Genomic DNA, 16,495 nt, shown 5'->3' with positions numbered 1-16,495 from the left:
TGTTCTTTTAAAAATCTTGGGCCTGAGAAGCACTTATAGTAAAAGCTGATGGTTTCCATACACCCACCAACAGACAAAGAGGAATATGAAATTCAAAACAACACCATTTGCATTACCATCAATGCAAACTGAAATATTTAATACAACTTCATTTATAATTGGATTTGAAACTGAAATCTAACAAAACAAGTGTGGTATCCATGTGACAAAACTATAAAACTACAACTGGGAGAAAAGGAAGTTTTTGAAAGAACCACACAGAGAGACATTTTGTGCTCACACAGAAGGACGCAATGCTCTTAAGATGTCAATTCTAGAGACCTAGCACAATGCTGGTCGAAATGTAAAGTAGCTATTTTATGGGTATTGACAAGTGACTCCAGAGTTTATAGGAGACTGAAAACAGTCAACACAGCACTAACAAAGTCTGAAAGTGGAACCTAGCACTCCCTGACGTGGAAACAGTGCCACAAAGGGGTGAGCAGAACAGAGCACAAGTTCAGAGTTAGACCCGCTGATCTTTGACCAAAGCCCAAAGCAACACAGTGGAGAACAGACAGCCTTTCCTACATACAGTGTTGGAGTCACTGAACATTCAAACGAAATAAAATGCATCTAGACACAGATTTCACCTTCTTCGTAAAAAATTAACCTCAAATGGATCATAGACCTAGAAGTAAAACACAGAACTATAGGAATATGTCAATGACCTTGGGTTTATAACTTTTTAGATAAAACACTGAACATGAAATAACTGATAAGTTGGATGTCATTAAAATTGTAATTTTCTGGACCAGTGAGATAGCTCAATGGGTAAAGATTCTTGCCACCCAGGCTGAGGACCAGAGCTTATCTCCAGAGCCCACATTGTAAAAGGAGAGGCCAGACTCCAGCAAGTTGTCCTCTGACCTTTACCCATGCACCATGGCATGTGTGCATCTACATACAAACAAACACATATGAGATGAAAAATTCAAATAAAAACAAACTCTGCCCTGATAAAGACAACACCGGAATAAAATGGCAAATCTGGGTGAATATTTGCCGATATCAGATACTTCTGATAAAGACTTACTCAAAATATAGAAGGAACTCTTAAAAGTCAACAGCAAGAAAACCTGATTTTAAAAATAGCAAAGACCTTACTTAATAAACACCTCTCTAATGAAGATGCTGGATGGCAAACCCAGAAAGATTCTCCACATCAATCCATCAGCAGAACCTACTGGAGTGGTCACACCCAGGACAATGGCAGCTCCAAGTGCTGTAGAAGATGCAAAGGAACATGGCTGGCAAAAATGTAAAACCATGCAGCCACTCTCTGAAGGCAATGTGACAGTCTCTTACAAAATGGTTCTTGCCATATGATCCAGAATTTACCCAAGAGTGTGGGAAACATATGTCCTCACAACACAACAACCTGCAGGATTTTTATAGCATCGTCATACAGAATTAAGGAATGATAGATTAACTAAGATGTCCTTTAATAGATGAATGGGTAAATCAAATATTCATTGCTAAAAATGAAGAGTGTTCTCTCTGTCTCTGTCTCTCTCCCTCTCTTTCTCTCTCTCTTTGGCTTTTCAAGACAGGGTTTCTCTGTGTAACAGCCTGACTGTCCTGGATCTTGCTCTGTAGCCCAGGCTGGCCTTGAACTCTCAGAGATCTACCTGCCTCTGCCTCCTGAGAGCTGGGACTAAAGGCAAGCACCACCATGCCTGGTGGGAAAGGTGTTCTTAAGCCATAAACACTTATTAGAGGAAATGTAAATGTATTGCGGAGTGAACGAAGCCAGTGTAAGCACATCCTACATGATTTCAACCACACAGCATTCTGGGAGAGGCAAACTATAGCAATTGGTGGTTGCCAGAGGTTGAGGCAGGGAAGGAGGAATCAGAAGGGCTGGGAGGACCGTTCTGGCAGTTAAGCTCTTCTGTATGTGTCTGCACTGGTGGATACACATCTTTACATGTCTGTCAGACCCACAGAACAAGAAGCAGTGGGAGTGAGCTCTGGTGAAAGCTGCGGAACTGGGTTCTAATAATGTGTTAATACAGGGGCATCATTGGCACTAAAATGCCACTCTAATGATTAAATAAATCAAAACAACTCTCTGGCAGGATGCCAAAGTGAATCGAGAATTATAAAATATTCATGTCCTTTCTCTCAGCACTTTCACTTCTGGAAGCTGACTGAAGCAAATTATTTTTACACAAGAACATCCAGAATTATTGTTACACACACACACACACACACACACACACACACACACACACAACCTGGTAAAACACGACTCTGACTCTTTGGCTCACGGCAGCTGCCACCCGGCCTGCCATTCATTCCTACTACTCACGTCTCTCAAGCCTGTCCACATCTGTCCATGTTCACTGGCCTCCTGGATCGGGGCTAACTTCACTCCCTACCTAGACTGCTGTGATATCTGTGGGCCCGTGAAGCTACCGTTCAGCTTATATCCCATCGTCTATTTCACCCTCCCTCGGGGCAGTCCTTTTAGACTGGGAATCAGATCCCATTTCCCTGCTTGAAAATCTCTAACTGCTGTCAGGATTTCTTCCTAGGACTTGCAATGCCCTATCAGAAGGATGCCCATCTACTGTTTTTATCACCCCTATGGCCCGGGAGATGACATCACACTTAAGGGGCCAATCTTCATCTCACCTTTTATGAAGGCCTTTTGGGGATAGTCTGCCTCACCCTTCAGCACTTTAGACACTAAGGTGAGCCATCCTCTCCCAAGACAACACCATGTCCAGGTAGACCTGTCCCTCAGCTTCAGGTACCTCTAACTATGCCTGTCACTTGTGTTTTTCTGCCTCACGGGCATCACAGACTCATCATCCAACTTGGAGTCCACCTCTCCCTAGCACCTGCTCACCTTGCCTCTCCTGCAAACAGTACCAGCATGCCCTCAGTGGTCTGTACTCCCAGAAATCCGAGAACCTGCTTCCATCCTCCTCCTACGCCACTACACCTCATTTCAATGGCCTATCTACACTGCCTCCCAGACCTGTCTCAAATGACCTACTTTCCTCCATCCCCAGTGTCTTCATCCATCTTCAAACCCACCTCATGCTCTGCCTCTGCCTGTCTTGGCAGCCTCCTAAGTGACTTCCTCCCCAACCCCGCAGGCTTGGCATACTCTCCCCAGTCCTACCTCTACAAATCAGGTGGAAGGATCTTGTTTGCTTCTTCCTTTCTTTCTTTCTTTTTTTTTTTTTTTAAATGCTAGTTTTGAATCTGAGTGATGTCTTTTTGGGGCATATCACTCAACCTCTCTAATTCTTGTCTTCCTTATCTATAAGCTGGAAATAATACGTTACACAGCGGTATTAATGATGAAAAGAGATGATCGAGATAAAGTGAGCGGTTGGGGCACTCCAACGTACTGTGAGTGGGAGTATAAATTGTCAGACAAAATTTACAAGACATAGTTATAATATATTCTTAGTACAGTGTCATTATTATCTCACTGGAAATAACAGGAATGGTTTAGTACATATTTTAAACTCTAGGAAAAACGTAAAAAGGTGCTTTGAGCAGATGTGATCCAGAGCAACCTGACTCGCTGTGGTGGTTAGTTCCAGATGTCACCAGTGCAGCTCTGGTGCCCAGCTGTTTAGTCAAACACCAGTTCAGGTGTTTTAAGACTGTATTTTATAGATAGTTCACATTGTCAGCTTTAAGTAAAGGAGACTACTGTCAACCACATGAATGACCTTCAGCCAGTCAGTTGCCCTTAAGAGCAAACACACTACAGTTTCCCATTTCCAGCCTCTCTGTACTGTCCTGGGGATATCTGGCTTGCTGGTGCCCAAAGTACATAAACCAGTTCCTTAAGACTTCTCTCCCTTTCTCCCTGTCTCTCTCCCCCTCCTCCTTTGCTCCAGATTCTATTTGTAGCAATTGTACATATTCTATTTTCTTTGGAGAACCCTGAATGACAGACATGCTGAGGAATCTCACAATGACAAAGTAGAATGCCAACCAGCAGTATACCTTTAGATCTCTTCAGGCAACGATGTTGGAGTGGAAATAAAAGGCCTAGTTATAGGGCTGGAGAGATGACTTAGCAGTCATGACACTGTCATTGACATTAAGATGTTGCTCTTGCAGAGGGCCTGAGTTTGGTTCCCAGGACCCATGTCAGGTGGCTCACAACTGCCTGTAACTCCAGCTCCAGAGGATATGATGCCTCCTCTGGCTTCCGAGGGTGCACACACATATGCACACACACAGACAAACTTACATGTAATTTAAAAAAAAAAAATAAAAGTACATCTTTTTCCCTTCCAAAACTGACACCAGTCAGTTTAGTAGCATGAGCTTTAAATGAATTAAAAAAGACAAAGAAACTTCACCTGGGAAAAGTACTTGAGTCCTCCATGTGATGTGAGAAACAGTGTCTCAGGCTGTCCGTGGAACATGCAGTCAGCAGCAGGGACTGGCACCCTGCACTCACCTGCTTAGTTTTCTAAGAAAATCTTTGCTCAGCATCCATGCTGACCAAGTGTTTTAAGATCTTCAGCACATGACAGGGCCAGGCATTTTGAGAGCTTCTGTTGTTCGTATGTCTAGCACAGTTTTGGTGGCCAGTGTACTGCACCTTACCTGTGAGAAATGATTGACAGCAGCATCGTGGAATCCCAGGGCTTGCTCCACACCTGCCAGTTCCCTTAGTACTGGTACACAGTCGAGACTTTTTTCATCTTTGACGATCTCAGTATATTCCAAAGCCTTTTGATAGAAGGGCAAAGCTTCTTTTGATCTTTTCTGACCCTGATACAGCCTAAAAAAAAAAAAAAAAAATCAATCAAACAAAACAAAACCAAAAACAAACAAACAAACAAAAAACTCAACCCAACCCAAACCAAAAACCAAAGGGACTACTTTTAAATGAGTTACCATTCTACCTCTACTTGATCTGATAGGATTTGCCTTTTGGACCCTGGTGCCCAGGCTTGTTTCTTTGCATGCTTGCTTCTCCTCCATAAGGAAGCAGAGCATGATGGTCAGGAGGATTGATTCTGGGAAAACCAGAAAGGGTTAAGTAAGTGCTGGCTTCCCATTCACCAGATTCATGACTTTTAATCACCTGTAAACAGCTTCCTCACCTCTAAATTAAGAGTAACAACAGTACCTGCTTCATTGGGTCATTATGAATATTAAATTAACTCATATTCATGAAAGTAGCTAGTAGAGTCTCTTGACACATACTAAGAGCTTCGTAGGTGTTTCAGTTTAAAGAAATATATTATTTCAGTGATGACAATCATAAAGGATGCTGAGATCCCGAAAATTGATCTGTTTAGAAATTGTCCAATATGGTGCTGGACACAGTGGTGCACACCTTTAATCCCAGCACCAGAGAGGCATTCAAGGCCATCCTGGTCTACATGGTGAGTTCAGGACAGCTAGGGCTCTGTGGAGACCTTGTCTCAAAATCCCAGGAAAAAAAATTGTCCACGGCGGGTGAAGCGATGGCTCAGTGGGTAAGAACATGTGTGTGAGCATGAGAACTTGAGTTTGGATCCCAGCACCCAAGGAGAAAGTCAGAGGCAGCTGTGCACTCTCTGAGCTCTGAGGCACAAACAGAAGACTCCCGGAGATCCTGTGTCAAGAGAATATGACAGGGAGTAATAGAGGAGAGGGAGAGAGGGAGAGGGAGGGAGAGGGAGGAAGGAAGAAGAGGAAGGAGAGGGAGGAAGGGGAGGGGGAGAGATATCTTTTCTAGTATTGCTGATGATATGAAATATTAACTTTGGGGAGGTTATAATTGAATAAAACTCCCCAGTACCAAGATTATGCACAAATGGTCATGCCCACACACTGACCCTGCCGATAGCACAGGAATTGAGTTTCAAGAGATATTCAGCAGGACAGGAGAAACACACAAGGGTGTTTACTTTAGTTCTGCTATAGTGATAACAGAAAAGTACAAAGCACTTCAAACCCACCATCAGGGGACCGTCCATGCAGGTCACAGTCAGAGTATGTTGCTGTACAAGGCCAAAGCGCCATTAAAGTGAACGCTGAACTTTATTAGCCCAGACACACCCATTTCATGTTTGTTAGTAAAACAGCAGGTTTTAAAGCCATTTTGTGCATTAGCTCCTGCATGTGAAATTTTTACAGCTAATTTAAATGGGTACAAATGCACAGAGGGATGTCACAAGAGATGATCATGAACATGCCAGCGATCATCCTCTCTGAGCAAATGAATTGTGAATGGTTTACTATGGGTTTTTTTGTTTTTTTGTTTTTTGTTTTGGTTTTTCGAGACAGGGTTTCTCTGTAGCTTTGGAGGCTGTTCTGGAACTCTGGAACTAGCTTTGTAGTCCAGGCTGGCCTCGAACTCACTGAGATCCACCTGCCTCTGCCTACTGAGTGCTGGGATTAAAGGCGTGCGCCATCACCGCCCGGCTATCATTCTTTTTTTTTTTTTTTTTTTTTTTTTTTTTTTGTGGAGCTGAGGATCCAACCCAGGGCCTTGCGCTTGCTAGGCAAGCACTCTACCACTGAGCTAAATCCCCAACCCGGTTTACTACTCTTAATTATGATTTTTTTTTTAAATTTCCCAAAGTCTCTTCTATATGTTAGTTATATATATATATATATATATGTGTGTGTGTGTGTGTGTGTGTATGTATATGTGTATATGTGTGTGTACATATGTATTATGTGTATGTATATATGTGTGTGCATATATATATAATGCTACTTCAACATTAGAAGTACAGGCGACAATGGAAAACAGTCTTAGTTTCCTGGGACAATAACTTATGTCCCTATAAACTGTTTAGCAAGCAGGACAAGTGACATTTACAATATTCGTCTTCAAAATATTAAGACTGTTAGATACATTTCTCTCGTGGAATAACTTTAGGTCCAAAGTTATTTATTTATTTTTATGTATGAGTGCTTTTGTCTGCATGGACACGTACATGCCAAAAGAGGGCACCAGATCCCATCATAGATGGCTGTGAGCCACCATGTGGGTGCTGGGAATTGAACTCAGGACCTCTGGAAGAGCAGCCAAGGCTCTTTGCCACTGAGCCACCTCTCCAGCCCAGGTCCAAGGTTCTTAATGAAAGACATCGATCGCTCCTATGCTGCTCTCCGCCCAGCAGCTTTAGTACAAGGGATGCTTCAGCTCCCATGGCACAGGTATCAGACACCACAAAGCAGGCCCATTCTCACTCAGCCTCTGGGTGGTTTTCAAGTCTGTTTGCCGTACAAAGGAATTAACTGATAGAAGGAAAGACAGCTTTCAGATCTGGGGTCTCAATGGCATGATAAGATAAAGGGCAGGGTGTCTCAGTGGTTAAGGTCACTGCGGCTGTTTCAAAGGACCTGAGAGCAGTTCCCAGCACCCACACTGGGTGGTTCACAGTTCAGTTCCAGGGGATTTGACACCCTCTTCTGGTCTGGGAGGGCACTGGCATGCACCTGGTGTGTGTGTGTGTGTGTGTGTGTGTGTGTGTGTGTGTGTGTGTGACTAAAAATCTGAACTGATGGCTTGTGAGTGTGGATGTCGTCTAATATCAGAAAGAGGCCTAAACACAGGAAGAGGTCAGGGATAGATGCATGCTTGGATCCAGCAAGGTTAGAGCTCAGAGCAATTCTGATGCGGGGGAGGGGGGGAGATTAATGGGCAACCCAACTGAGTTTGACCTCTGCACTCCTGATGAGCTTGAAATGTGTGTGTGATCATTATCTTTCCACGCTGAATCTTACTTCTGTAGAGATAGCTCACAGAGATCCTTGGTAGCGGAAATACAGTCTAAATATGTTTATGAAATTGCTTAGTCAGATAATTAGATTCTTGGTAGACAAGGCTGGAACAAAAAAAAAAATGAGGGCTGGCAAGCTCCGGTGGGAGGGTCAAGTCTGCTGACTTGAAGGTTTATTTGTTTGCATTTCACAGCTTTGGAACAACAACGGTAAACTTAAGTGGTTGTCACAGTGATCATATAGCCCAAATAGCCTAAAATATTTATATCTTTACAAGGTAAGTTTGTTTTCATTCTAGAAACATGCTTCCTAAATGACTTCAGCTTCTTTTCTATCCAGTTTGCGCCAAGAACTCAGGCAAGGTTGCCCTTCCTTATGACAGAAACGACCGAGTCTGTCCAGGGAGGAGAGCATACATCCCCTGCTTCCAAGTGTACTGGAGAAGTCACAGGAGCAAAACCGAGAAACACAGGCGCCAAGACGATGTGTGCCTGGGCACACGCTATAGAATGGAGTTAGGAATGAATGAGAAAGTAGGAGAGATGGAGATGGGGCATGTCAGCATGGACTCAGCTCACGGCATCTCTTCCCTCCAGAGGCGGGGTGTAAGGATGCAGGCCACAAACAACCTGCCGTGAGCTGCCAACAGCACGCCGTCCCACGTTTAGAAAAAGCAATGTCACGTTTCAGTGTCCAGAGACCATCCTAACACTCACCTCTCAGGAAAAGAGTACAGGCTGAGGGCGGAGCATTGGCCGCCAGCTCTGCATCAGGAGCAGAAGGTGCACACTTAACTGCCGCACCCAAGGAGTGTGGGCAAGAACAGACTTCTGAGGCTTCCTCATCTGAACCTGTCTAGTCAGGTTGTGGGGAGCATGGGGTCCTCCCCGAAGCCCGCCACACAAATCAGATCCTTTACTCTCTCTCTCCCTGCAACTCATATGCTGCAGGCAACAGCTAAGGTTGTCCTTGTGAAGAAACGGGTTCAACTGTCAGGGACCAAGACGTCAGGAACCAAACATGAACCATGGAAAAGTACTAGCTGGGCCAGAGAACAAGGTATAAGACCACTACCCTTCCCCAGAGCAGTAACACCTGTTTACTAACCGGAGGCTCCCAAGGATAAGAACATTCCACAGTCAGGTGCCATGACAACCAAACGAAAAGAGCATTCCATGGTCAGGTAGCCTAGCAACAGAACAAATGGCCCCTGACCAGTGACCTTAGCAGACATCTTGCAGTTGCACGATTTGCACGTCTCCCACATTCTGCACCCCTTCCACATCCCTTCCCCTTCCCTCCTTCCTGACCCCTCCTCTCCTATGACATATAAGCCTTGTGGAGGAAAATAAAACTGGCAGCTTGATCAGAATCCTGTCTTGCTGTCGTCTCTCGTGCCCCCTGTTCCTTTCATTTGCTCCCATAGGTGGGTCGCCCCAGTTGAAACCCCGCTGGACGGGGCATTCAACAGTGACATCGCGGCTCTAACATCCCTTCTCACCACGGACAACAGGGAGATGGGGAGTTGGAAAGATCAGTTCAAAGTGATGGAAAACAGTGTGCAGATGAGTCAGGAAATCTTACAAATCCGGCCGAACTAAAAAAATCAGAATGTTACTATAAGAATAACACATTTTCATCATCAAAATTAAGAGAAGATAGGTGAACATAATTTAAAAATATGTGAAACAAGAGCCCTCAAGCCATGTATACAAAGGCCCACATAAATCATGAGCTTAAGTTTATGGAGCACAGTTTTGAAATGTTTGAGAGGACACAAGGAACAGTATGTAACCCTGCACTCCAGTGAGGGAAGTGCCTCTTCTATGAGACACATGTCAGAACGAAAAGGTGGATGAACTAGTCACAGGAAAAACCGAAAATCCTGGCACTGGGGGTGCAGCTCAATGGTCCAGAATTCACGAGGCCCTGGGTTCGATTTCCAGCCACTCACACAAATAAGCATAAAACAATACCAAGAACAACTCCAGGGCCTGGGGACAGCATAAGGAAGATAGAGCTGCCCTTCACAGCATGTAAGACACCTGCAGCCAATGGTACCAGAAGGATGAAGAATGCCTAGGGGTTATCTTGTAATGCAAACAACCCCATAGAAGGATGTGAATAAGCCAGGCGTGAGGCCACATGCCTTTAATCCCAGCACTCAGGAGGCAGAGGCAGGTAGGTCTCTATGCGTTGGAGGCCAGCCTGGTCTACAGAGCAATTTTCAGGCCAGCCAAGGCAACATAGCAAGACTCTGCCTCAAACAAACAAACAAAAAGAACAAGTAATTTTTTTTTTTTAAAAGGGAATAGATAATCCACAGCACAGACATTCCAAGTGTTTAGGAAACATGAAGAGGTGTTTAACCTCACAGAACTGAGGGAAAGTAATCACATTATTTGCATCTATATGCTCAGCAAAGAAAAGCAGCTTAAATGTTGTCAGAGAGAAGGGGTAACATGAATTCATATAGCCTGCTAAGGAGGACATAAACCAGTGGAAAGTGTGGGAAACCTGGAAAGCCGGAGGGCATGGACACTTGACACAGAGGCGGCTATCCTCCCAGGCAGACACTTCAGACGCCATCTTGCATATGTGTCTGAAGAGACATAATGAGGTCATGTGAACAGTGCTCACAGTTGGTCTAAATCAGGCAAAACTCAAAGGAAAATCACTCAAAATGAAGCGATTAGGAAAACAGACGGGGATACATATCAGAAGGTATGGGAATGCTATCAGGGGAAAAAAAAGCAAGCTACAGAGGGAGACTTAAACACAAAGTTTGAAATAGAAAAGGAAATATATATATATATATATATATATATATATATATATATATTTGGCTACACGATCAGAAAAATGCTCAGCCTGATATGGTAAATGCCCATAAGGCCCGTGGAGGCCGCCTGACTAACTTTTTTCTATTTTGTGAGCTTGGTCACATGCACAGGGGAATCTGGATAACATTATCTACAGTTTTATGTGCTCCAAATACTTCTCTAAAGACAAACAAGAACAACAGGCTGTTTGTTGGACAGTGAGTCACAGAAAGCCTTTTCTGTCGCCCTGTGTAATTGGTGGTGCCCGCTATTACAGAGCCTCACCACTAAACCCAGGCAGGAATGCGGCTACCATGCTAATGGAACCCACAGAGCCTTCTGAAACTCAAAGGCAAAACAGAAAACATACTCACATTAGATTCACAGAGTAGTTAATAAAAAAGGAATCGAATGAGTTTTATATCAAGAACCAAATTCTAGTCTTCCCTCCAGCTCCAACTCACTTAAGCATCAGTCAGGGTTGGGAATCTTGTGTCCAGTTTCTCCTGTGTGACCTGTGGGGCAGCAATGCTCTCCCCTGTCCCTTTCTATCTGCTGTGGGGAATGTTTGGGGATCCACCATCTAGTGTGTTTGTGGTGCGCTTGGTAGCTTGAGGAAACACCAGACAGATGAAAAGACAGAGAATTCTGAACAACAGAATGTGACAGTATGTTTGGCAGGTTCACAACTTACACCATGGCATATTTTATTGAATGAAAATATATCCAGTCATTCCACAGAGCACATGACATCTAATATAGGGATGCAGACTTGCTCCACACAAACTACACCATGCAGCCTCCGCCAGTGTTACTGAAGCCACAGAGTCTCCTCCTCTTGGAAGTTCCCGGGTTTGGGGAGAGAGCACTGTGTATCAGTGAACGGGAAGGGCGGTGAGGGAATGCAGCTAGGGATAACAATATGATGAGAACCCATTCTCCAAAGAGGACAAGTGGGATTTCCAAGAGTCAGCATCTGAAAAGATTTGCATCTGTGCCTCTCTCCATGTATGACGAAGCTTTCTGCTGAACACATTGCCAGAATGCCATTCAGCATTAGTGAATTACTCCGCACTGTGCACAGCAGCCCGGACACTGATTGGAAAGAGCAGGCTCTAGTGGTGTGCACGCCTTTAATCCCAGCATTCAGGAAACAGAAGAGGCAGGAAGATCTGTGAGTTCTGGGCCAGCCTGGCCTACATAGTGAGTTCCAGGATAGCCAGAGCTACATAGTGAGACTCTGTCTCAAAGCACAAAGAAAAAGAGAGAGAGAGAGAGAGAGAGAGAGAGAGAGAGAGAGAGAGAAAGGGAGGGAGGGAGGGAGGGAAGAAGGGAGAGAGAGAGAGAGAGAGAGAGAGAGAGAGAGAGAGAGAGAGAGAGAAGAGCAGGCTGTTTGGCTACTTCCCCATGGTGTGCCTTGAAAGATGCCCTGTTTTTCCAGCCTTAGCTCCTATGAAAAAGGGAATATAAGAGTGTCCACCTTGCAGTAAGGACTGAGGGTGGAATAAACAATATATTCAAGAGCTTGCCTCAGAAGATGATCAGTAACTGGCAGCTAATGGGCCTTCTATTCTCCTTTCTTCTCTCCCCTCCCCTCCCCTCTCTCCCCTCCCCTCCCCTCCATCTTTCCTCTCCCCTCCCCTCCTTTCCTCTCCCCTCCCCTCCCCTCTCCCCTCCCTCCCTCCTCTTCCTCCTCCCTCCCCTCCTCTTTCCTCTCCCCTCCCCTCCTTTCCTCTCCCCTCCCCTCCTTTCCTCTCCCCTCCCCTCTCTCCCCTCCCCTTCCCTCCATCTTTCCTCTCCCCTCCCCTCCTCTCTTCTCTTCCCTCCCCTCCCCTCCTTTCCTCTCCCCTCCCCTCCTCTCTTCTCTTCCCTCCCCTCCCCTCCTTTCCTCTCCCCTCCCCTCCTTTCCTCTCCCCTCCCCTCCTTTCCTCACCCCTCTTCTCCCCTCCCCTCCCCTCCTCTCCTCCCCATTTATCCTGTCCTCTTTTGAGGGACTACCATGTGCTTAGGTGTTTTAATCTAGTTCCTATTTAATCCTCACAGCTACCTTCTGCGATCCTGTCCTTCTTACAGTGTCTAGAGAGGACAGTGAAACACACAGCAAGCAGGGATTTGTCCACATCCTCCCGTGGGGTGGTCTGAATGAACCCTGACTTGAACCCAGGGCACTGACTCACAGCCCACAGGGTTAATCACATTATGACACTTGGCAGGTGGCCCTCTTGATGCTGGGGGGAAAAAGTGTTTGCTCATTCCTGGGCTGGATCAGCACAGCATGGGCCAAGCTGGGGAAGACTCCAAACATGATGTCACAGAGAAAGAAAGCTGGGCCCGGCAGTGGACCATCAGTATATCACCACCAGCAATGGCACCTGGTTATTTTAAAGATACATGTGCATTTGGGCTCACACACCTGTACGTATAAAAGATAAGTAGCCATCTCAGGGATCTATGTGCAAGTTCCCAGAACAGAACACGGGGCTGAGCACCGGGAGAAAGCTGTCCCATTTTCACTGATTTTCTAATGGAAACAACTCAGGCACTTTGACACGCTGTAAGTTAGTAGTAAGTCACTACTGAATTCAGGGGTGCTGTGGTAAAGCAGGGAGGGGATGGGGCATGGAGGGAGAAGCCCCACCCTCCTGCAGGGGTGGAAGCCTGAACATGAGTCACTTTGCAGCCTGAATGATCTGTCAGGCCAGCCTGGAGGGCACCATAAAAGGGCAGAGAAGAAGAGGACACACTGGAAGATGTCCTTTTAAGAGGGGCAGAAATCCAAAGGCTGCCCGAGACCTTCCCCTGGCCTTCCATTCCCAAGACTTGTGAAAGAAAATGCCACACAGTTCAAGTGTAACTACAGATGCATCCAAAACCAAAGCCTTGTTCTTTCTAAAGTAAGTCCATTAGGACAAAATATTCCTATTTCCATGAGAACACTGAGCGAAGAGATTAAATGAAAATCACGCATTTTTAAACACGCAAGTTCTTTGGAAAATGCCAGGGTGAAGAATCAGAAAGGAAGGACGTGGCAACATTGGAAACAACTCTGTTATAACCAAAGGGATCTCCAAAGAGTGTAACGGGGTCTTTAAATTCTTGAGGTTGGTTTGACACAGATGTGGGCAAAGCTTGCCACCTGCTGTCAACATTTGGTATTGCGCTTTGGCAAGCACTCCTAAGGTGGCGCCAGGTTCTGGCAGAGGGCACTTCAGTGTTTTGTAGCAACAGCGCTCAACACTAACAACTGACGCATTAATCAGGTCTCAACAGACGCAACCAATATCAGACGCAGGGCCTCATCTTTGTATACCTCCTGCACAATGGGATAAAAAAAAAGCGTCTCATTCTGAGCAGGCAGAGATTCCGTGTGGGTTAGCCCTCTGGTCACCAACAAATGCGCTTTCCCCGTCAGTCCTATGAATGGAACCAGTTTGAATATTTGGGGTCTGGTTTCTTTCACTGAATACTGTGTTTGTGTGAGTCATTCAGGACGTTATGTAACGAGCGGCTTGACAATTGCCTTTTTATACAAACAGATCACAGATCTCTAGCTTCCTTTTGAGGAGATTTGGGCTGTTCCTAGTTCATGGCTACTGAAAACTGAGGCTGAGAACATACTTGGATGTGTGTTTTGGTGAACAAATATGCAAAGATTTCTGCTGAGCATATATTTTGGGTGATACTGCTGGGCCAAAGAGTGTGAAGATGTTCAGATTTAGGAGGTGATGCCAAACAGTTTTCTAGACAAGTTCTATCTAACACACCCAAGCAGGTATGAGGGGGTACCACACCCTTGCCAACACTCGGCACGATCCATCTTCTCAAAAGGCTTAGGCCTTTTGGTGTGAGCATGGCCTTCTCTTACTGTTTTAGCTCCCGTTTCCCTGACGACTGGTGAAACCGAACAGCATGTTCTGGGCGCCTGGTCCATCTCCACCCCTCTGCTCTCGACTGTGGGGTGATGTTTCCAGTTTGTGCCTTGACCCCCACCCTAGCAGACTATAGCCTGTACTGAAGTGTAAGCCGAATAAGCCCCACCCCTTGGTGCTCGCGGTCCGGGTACTTCATCACAGTAACGCAAACAAAGCTAAAACAGAGACAAACAAGACACATGCCGTGATCGAAAGATGGCCGATGATGGAGATGTGCTGCTGGGGGCTCTCCTCCCCTCCCTTCAGCAAAGCCACCTCAGAACGTGTAACAACGGCAAACCACAGGGTGTAGACAGAATGCTGATTACAGTTTGGGGGGTAAATGCACTCATCTGAACACTAATATAGCAATTTGAAGACAATGTAAGACGTGCTGGGAGTGGTAGCTCACGTCTTTAATCTCAGCACTGGGAAGGCAGAGGCAGGGGACAGCTCTGAGTTCAAGGCCACCCTGGTCTACAAAGGTAATTCTAGGACAGCCAGGGCAACACAGAGAGATCCTCTCTTGAAAAACAAATGTGTGTGTGTGTGTGTGTGTGTGTGTGTGTGTGTGTGTGTGTGTGTAGATATACATTTTGAATATCAGAAACTAATATACTTACTATTATACAGACTCATTAGATCACCAAACAACACACAGAATAAAGAAAGCAGTTTCTTCTGTGCCATAAGGGCTGAGGGTGGATGGAGGGGCTCACAAAAGAATCAATCTCAGAGGTGCTTCTGAGCAGACATGCTTCTACCCATAAATGCCACAGCCAGAAAAGCAGCTCACACTGGGATCGCTGGGACAAACAGGACACCTGCAGATGAAAACCCCTCATTTGGATGATCTCTGGATTATCCCAAGTGAAGTTTCTAAACGGAGATACAAAATCCTAAGAACACAGTGAGGGGCACCCCACTGTTCAAACGTGAGGAGGGGCTGGAGAGCTGCTTGGCAGTCTAACAGCAGGTATTGCTCCCTCAGAGGTCCCCAGTTGGGTTTCCAGCACTCATATCAGGTAGATTACAAGCACCTTAACTTTAGTACCAGGGAGGGATCGGACACCCACTTCTGGCCTCCTCAGGCACTGCACTTATGTGCACTGACCCACACATATACACACATCTTCTCTTTATCTTAAAACATATGAGGTAGGGGGGAATTACAAAGACTCTTTGATATCTAGATGGGAAATATTTTCTAAGCAAAAGCCAAAGGCATAAATCAAAAAGGGAAAAAAATGAATGGATATTACTGTAGTAAAAGAAGAATTGCTATATTATGAAGAACACCATAGACAACAGATATAAGAAAATATATGCAACATAATGCACATGTATAACATATGTAAAAATCTTGATTATTAGTATGAAAAGCACAGAGAATTCCAAAAGAAAAATAAGATAGACCTTAACAGGCTTTTTGTGGAAAGAGAATCCTAAATGGCTCTCAGGCATACGGAGGTATTCAAAGTCATTAATTCAATAAGGAAAGTAAATAGAATTTAAAAATAATTGGGTAGCATGGTACATACTTCAAGGCAGCAAGTTAGAAAGAGTTACAGTGGCAAATATTGTCGGGGCTGTAACAAGACAGGACACATCCAGCCTGCAGGAAGCCGCGTAGCTGGGCATAGCGATGGGTCAGTGCCTAGGGGAACTTGCAGTGTACCGCTATCCTGTAACCTGGGAATCCCATCCCGGGGCAGAACCTCAGCAAAACACCTCTGTATCAGCAAAGCTTCCTGACATGAATGGTAACAATGCTGTGGGAGGGGAGAAGTGGGGAGGAGGAGAGGGATGAAGGGGCAGCAGGGACAGTCAGAGCAGGCAGGAAGTAAGTCAGGGGACAGCAGGGGGTGGTGGCATGTGTAAACTCCACATCAGGTGACAAGTGTCACTGGCGTCTGTCTTGGTTGAGGCTGCTCTGACATGGCAGCATTGCTCTTCTTTGCTGGACAACGGCCTCGGGAGAAGGCACAGACAGAGCCTCAGAGCCTTCAG

General features: G+C 45.4%; 1 protein-coding gene across 3 annotated transcripts in view; it reads right to left on the bottom strand.

Annotated features, from left to right (window-relative positions):
• Ttc23 (tetratricopeptide repeat domain 23) overlaps positions 1-16,495 on the bottom strand; it is a 99,480-nt gene that overhangs the window by 48,549 nt on the left and 34,436 nt on the right. For all 3 annotated transcript variants that reach the window (XM_036169592.1, XM_036169600.1, XM_036169608.1), the window contains exon 6: positions 4,630-4,807. In XM_036169592.1, the coding sequence (XP_036025485.1) occupies positions 4,630-4,807 (178 nt within the window). The remainder of the gene's footprint in view (positions 1-4,629; positions 4,808-16,495) is intronic.

Source organism: Onychomys torridus, chromosome 1, assembly GCF_903995425.1.
Source record: "Onychomys torridus chromosome 1, mOncTor1.1, whole genome shotgun sequence".
Taxonomy (NCBI): domain Eukaryota; kingdom Metazoa; phylum Chordata; class Mammalia; order Rodentia; family Cricetidae; genus Onychomys; species Onychomys torridus.
Note: the sequence above shows the minus strand (reverse complement) of the source record. Positions and strands in the feature narration are given on the sequence as shown.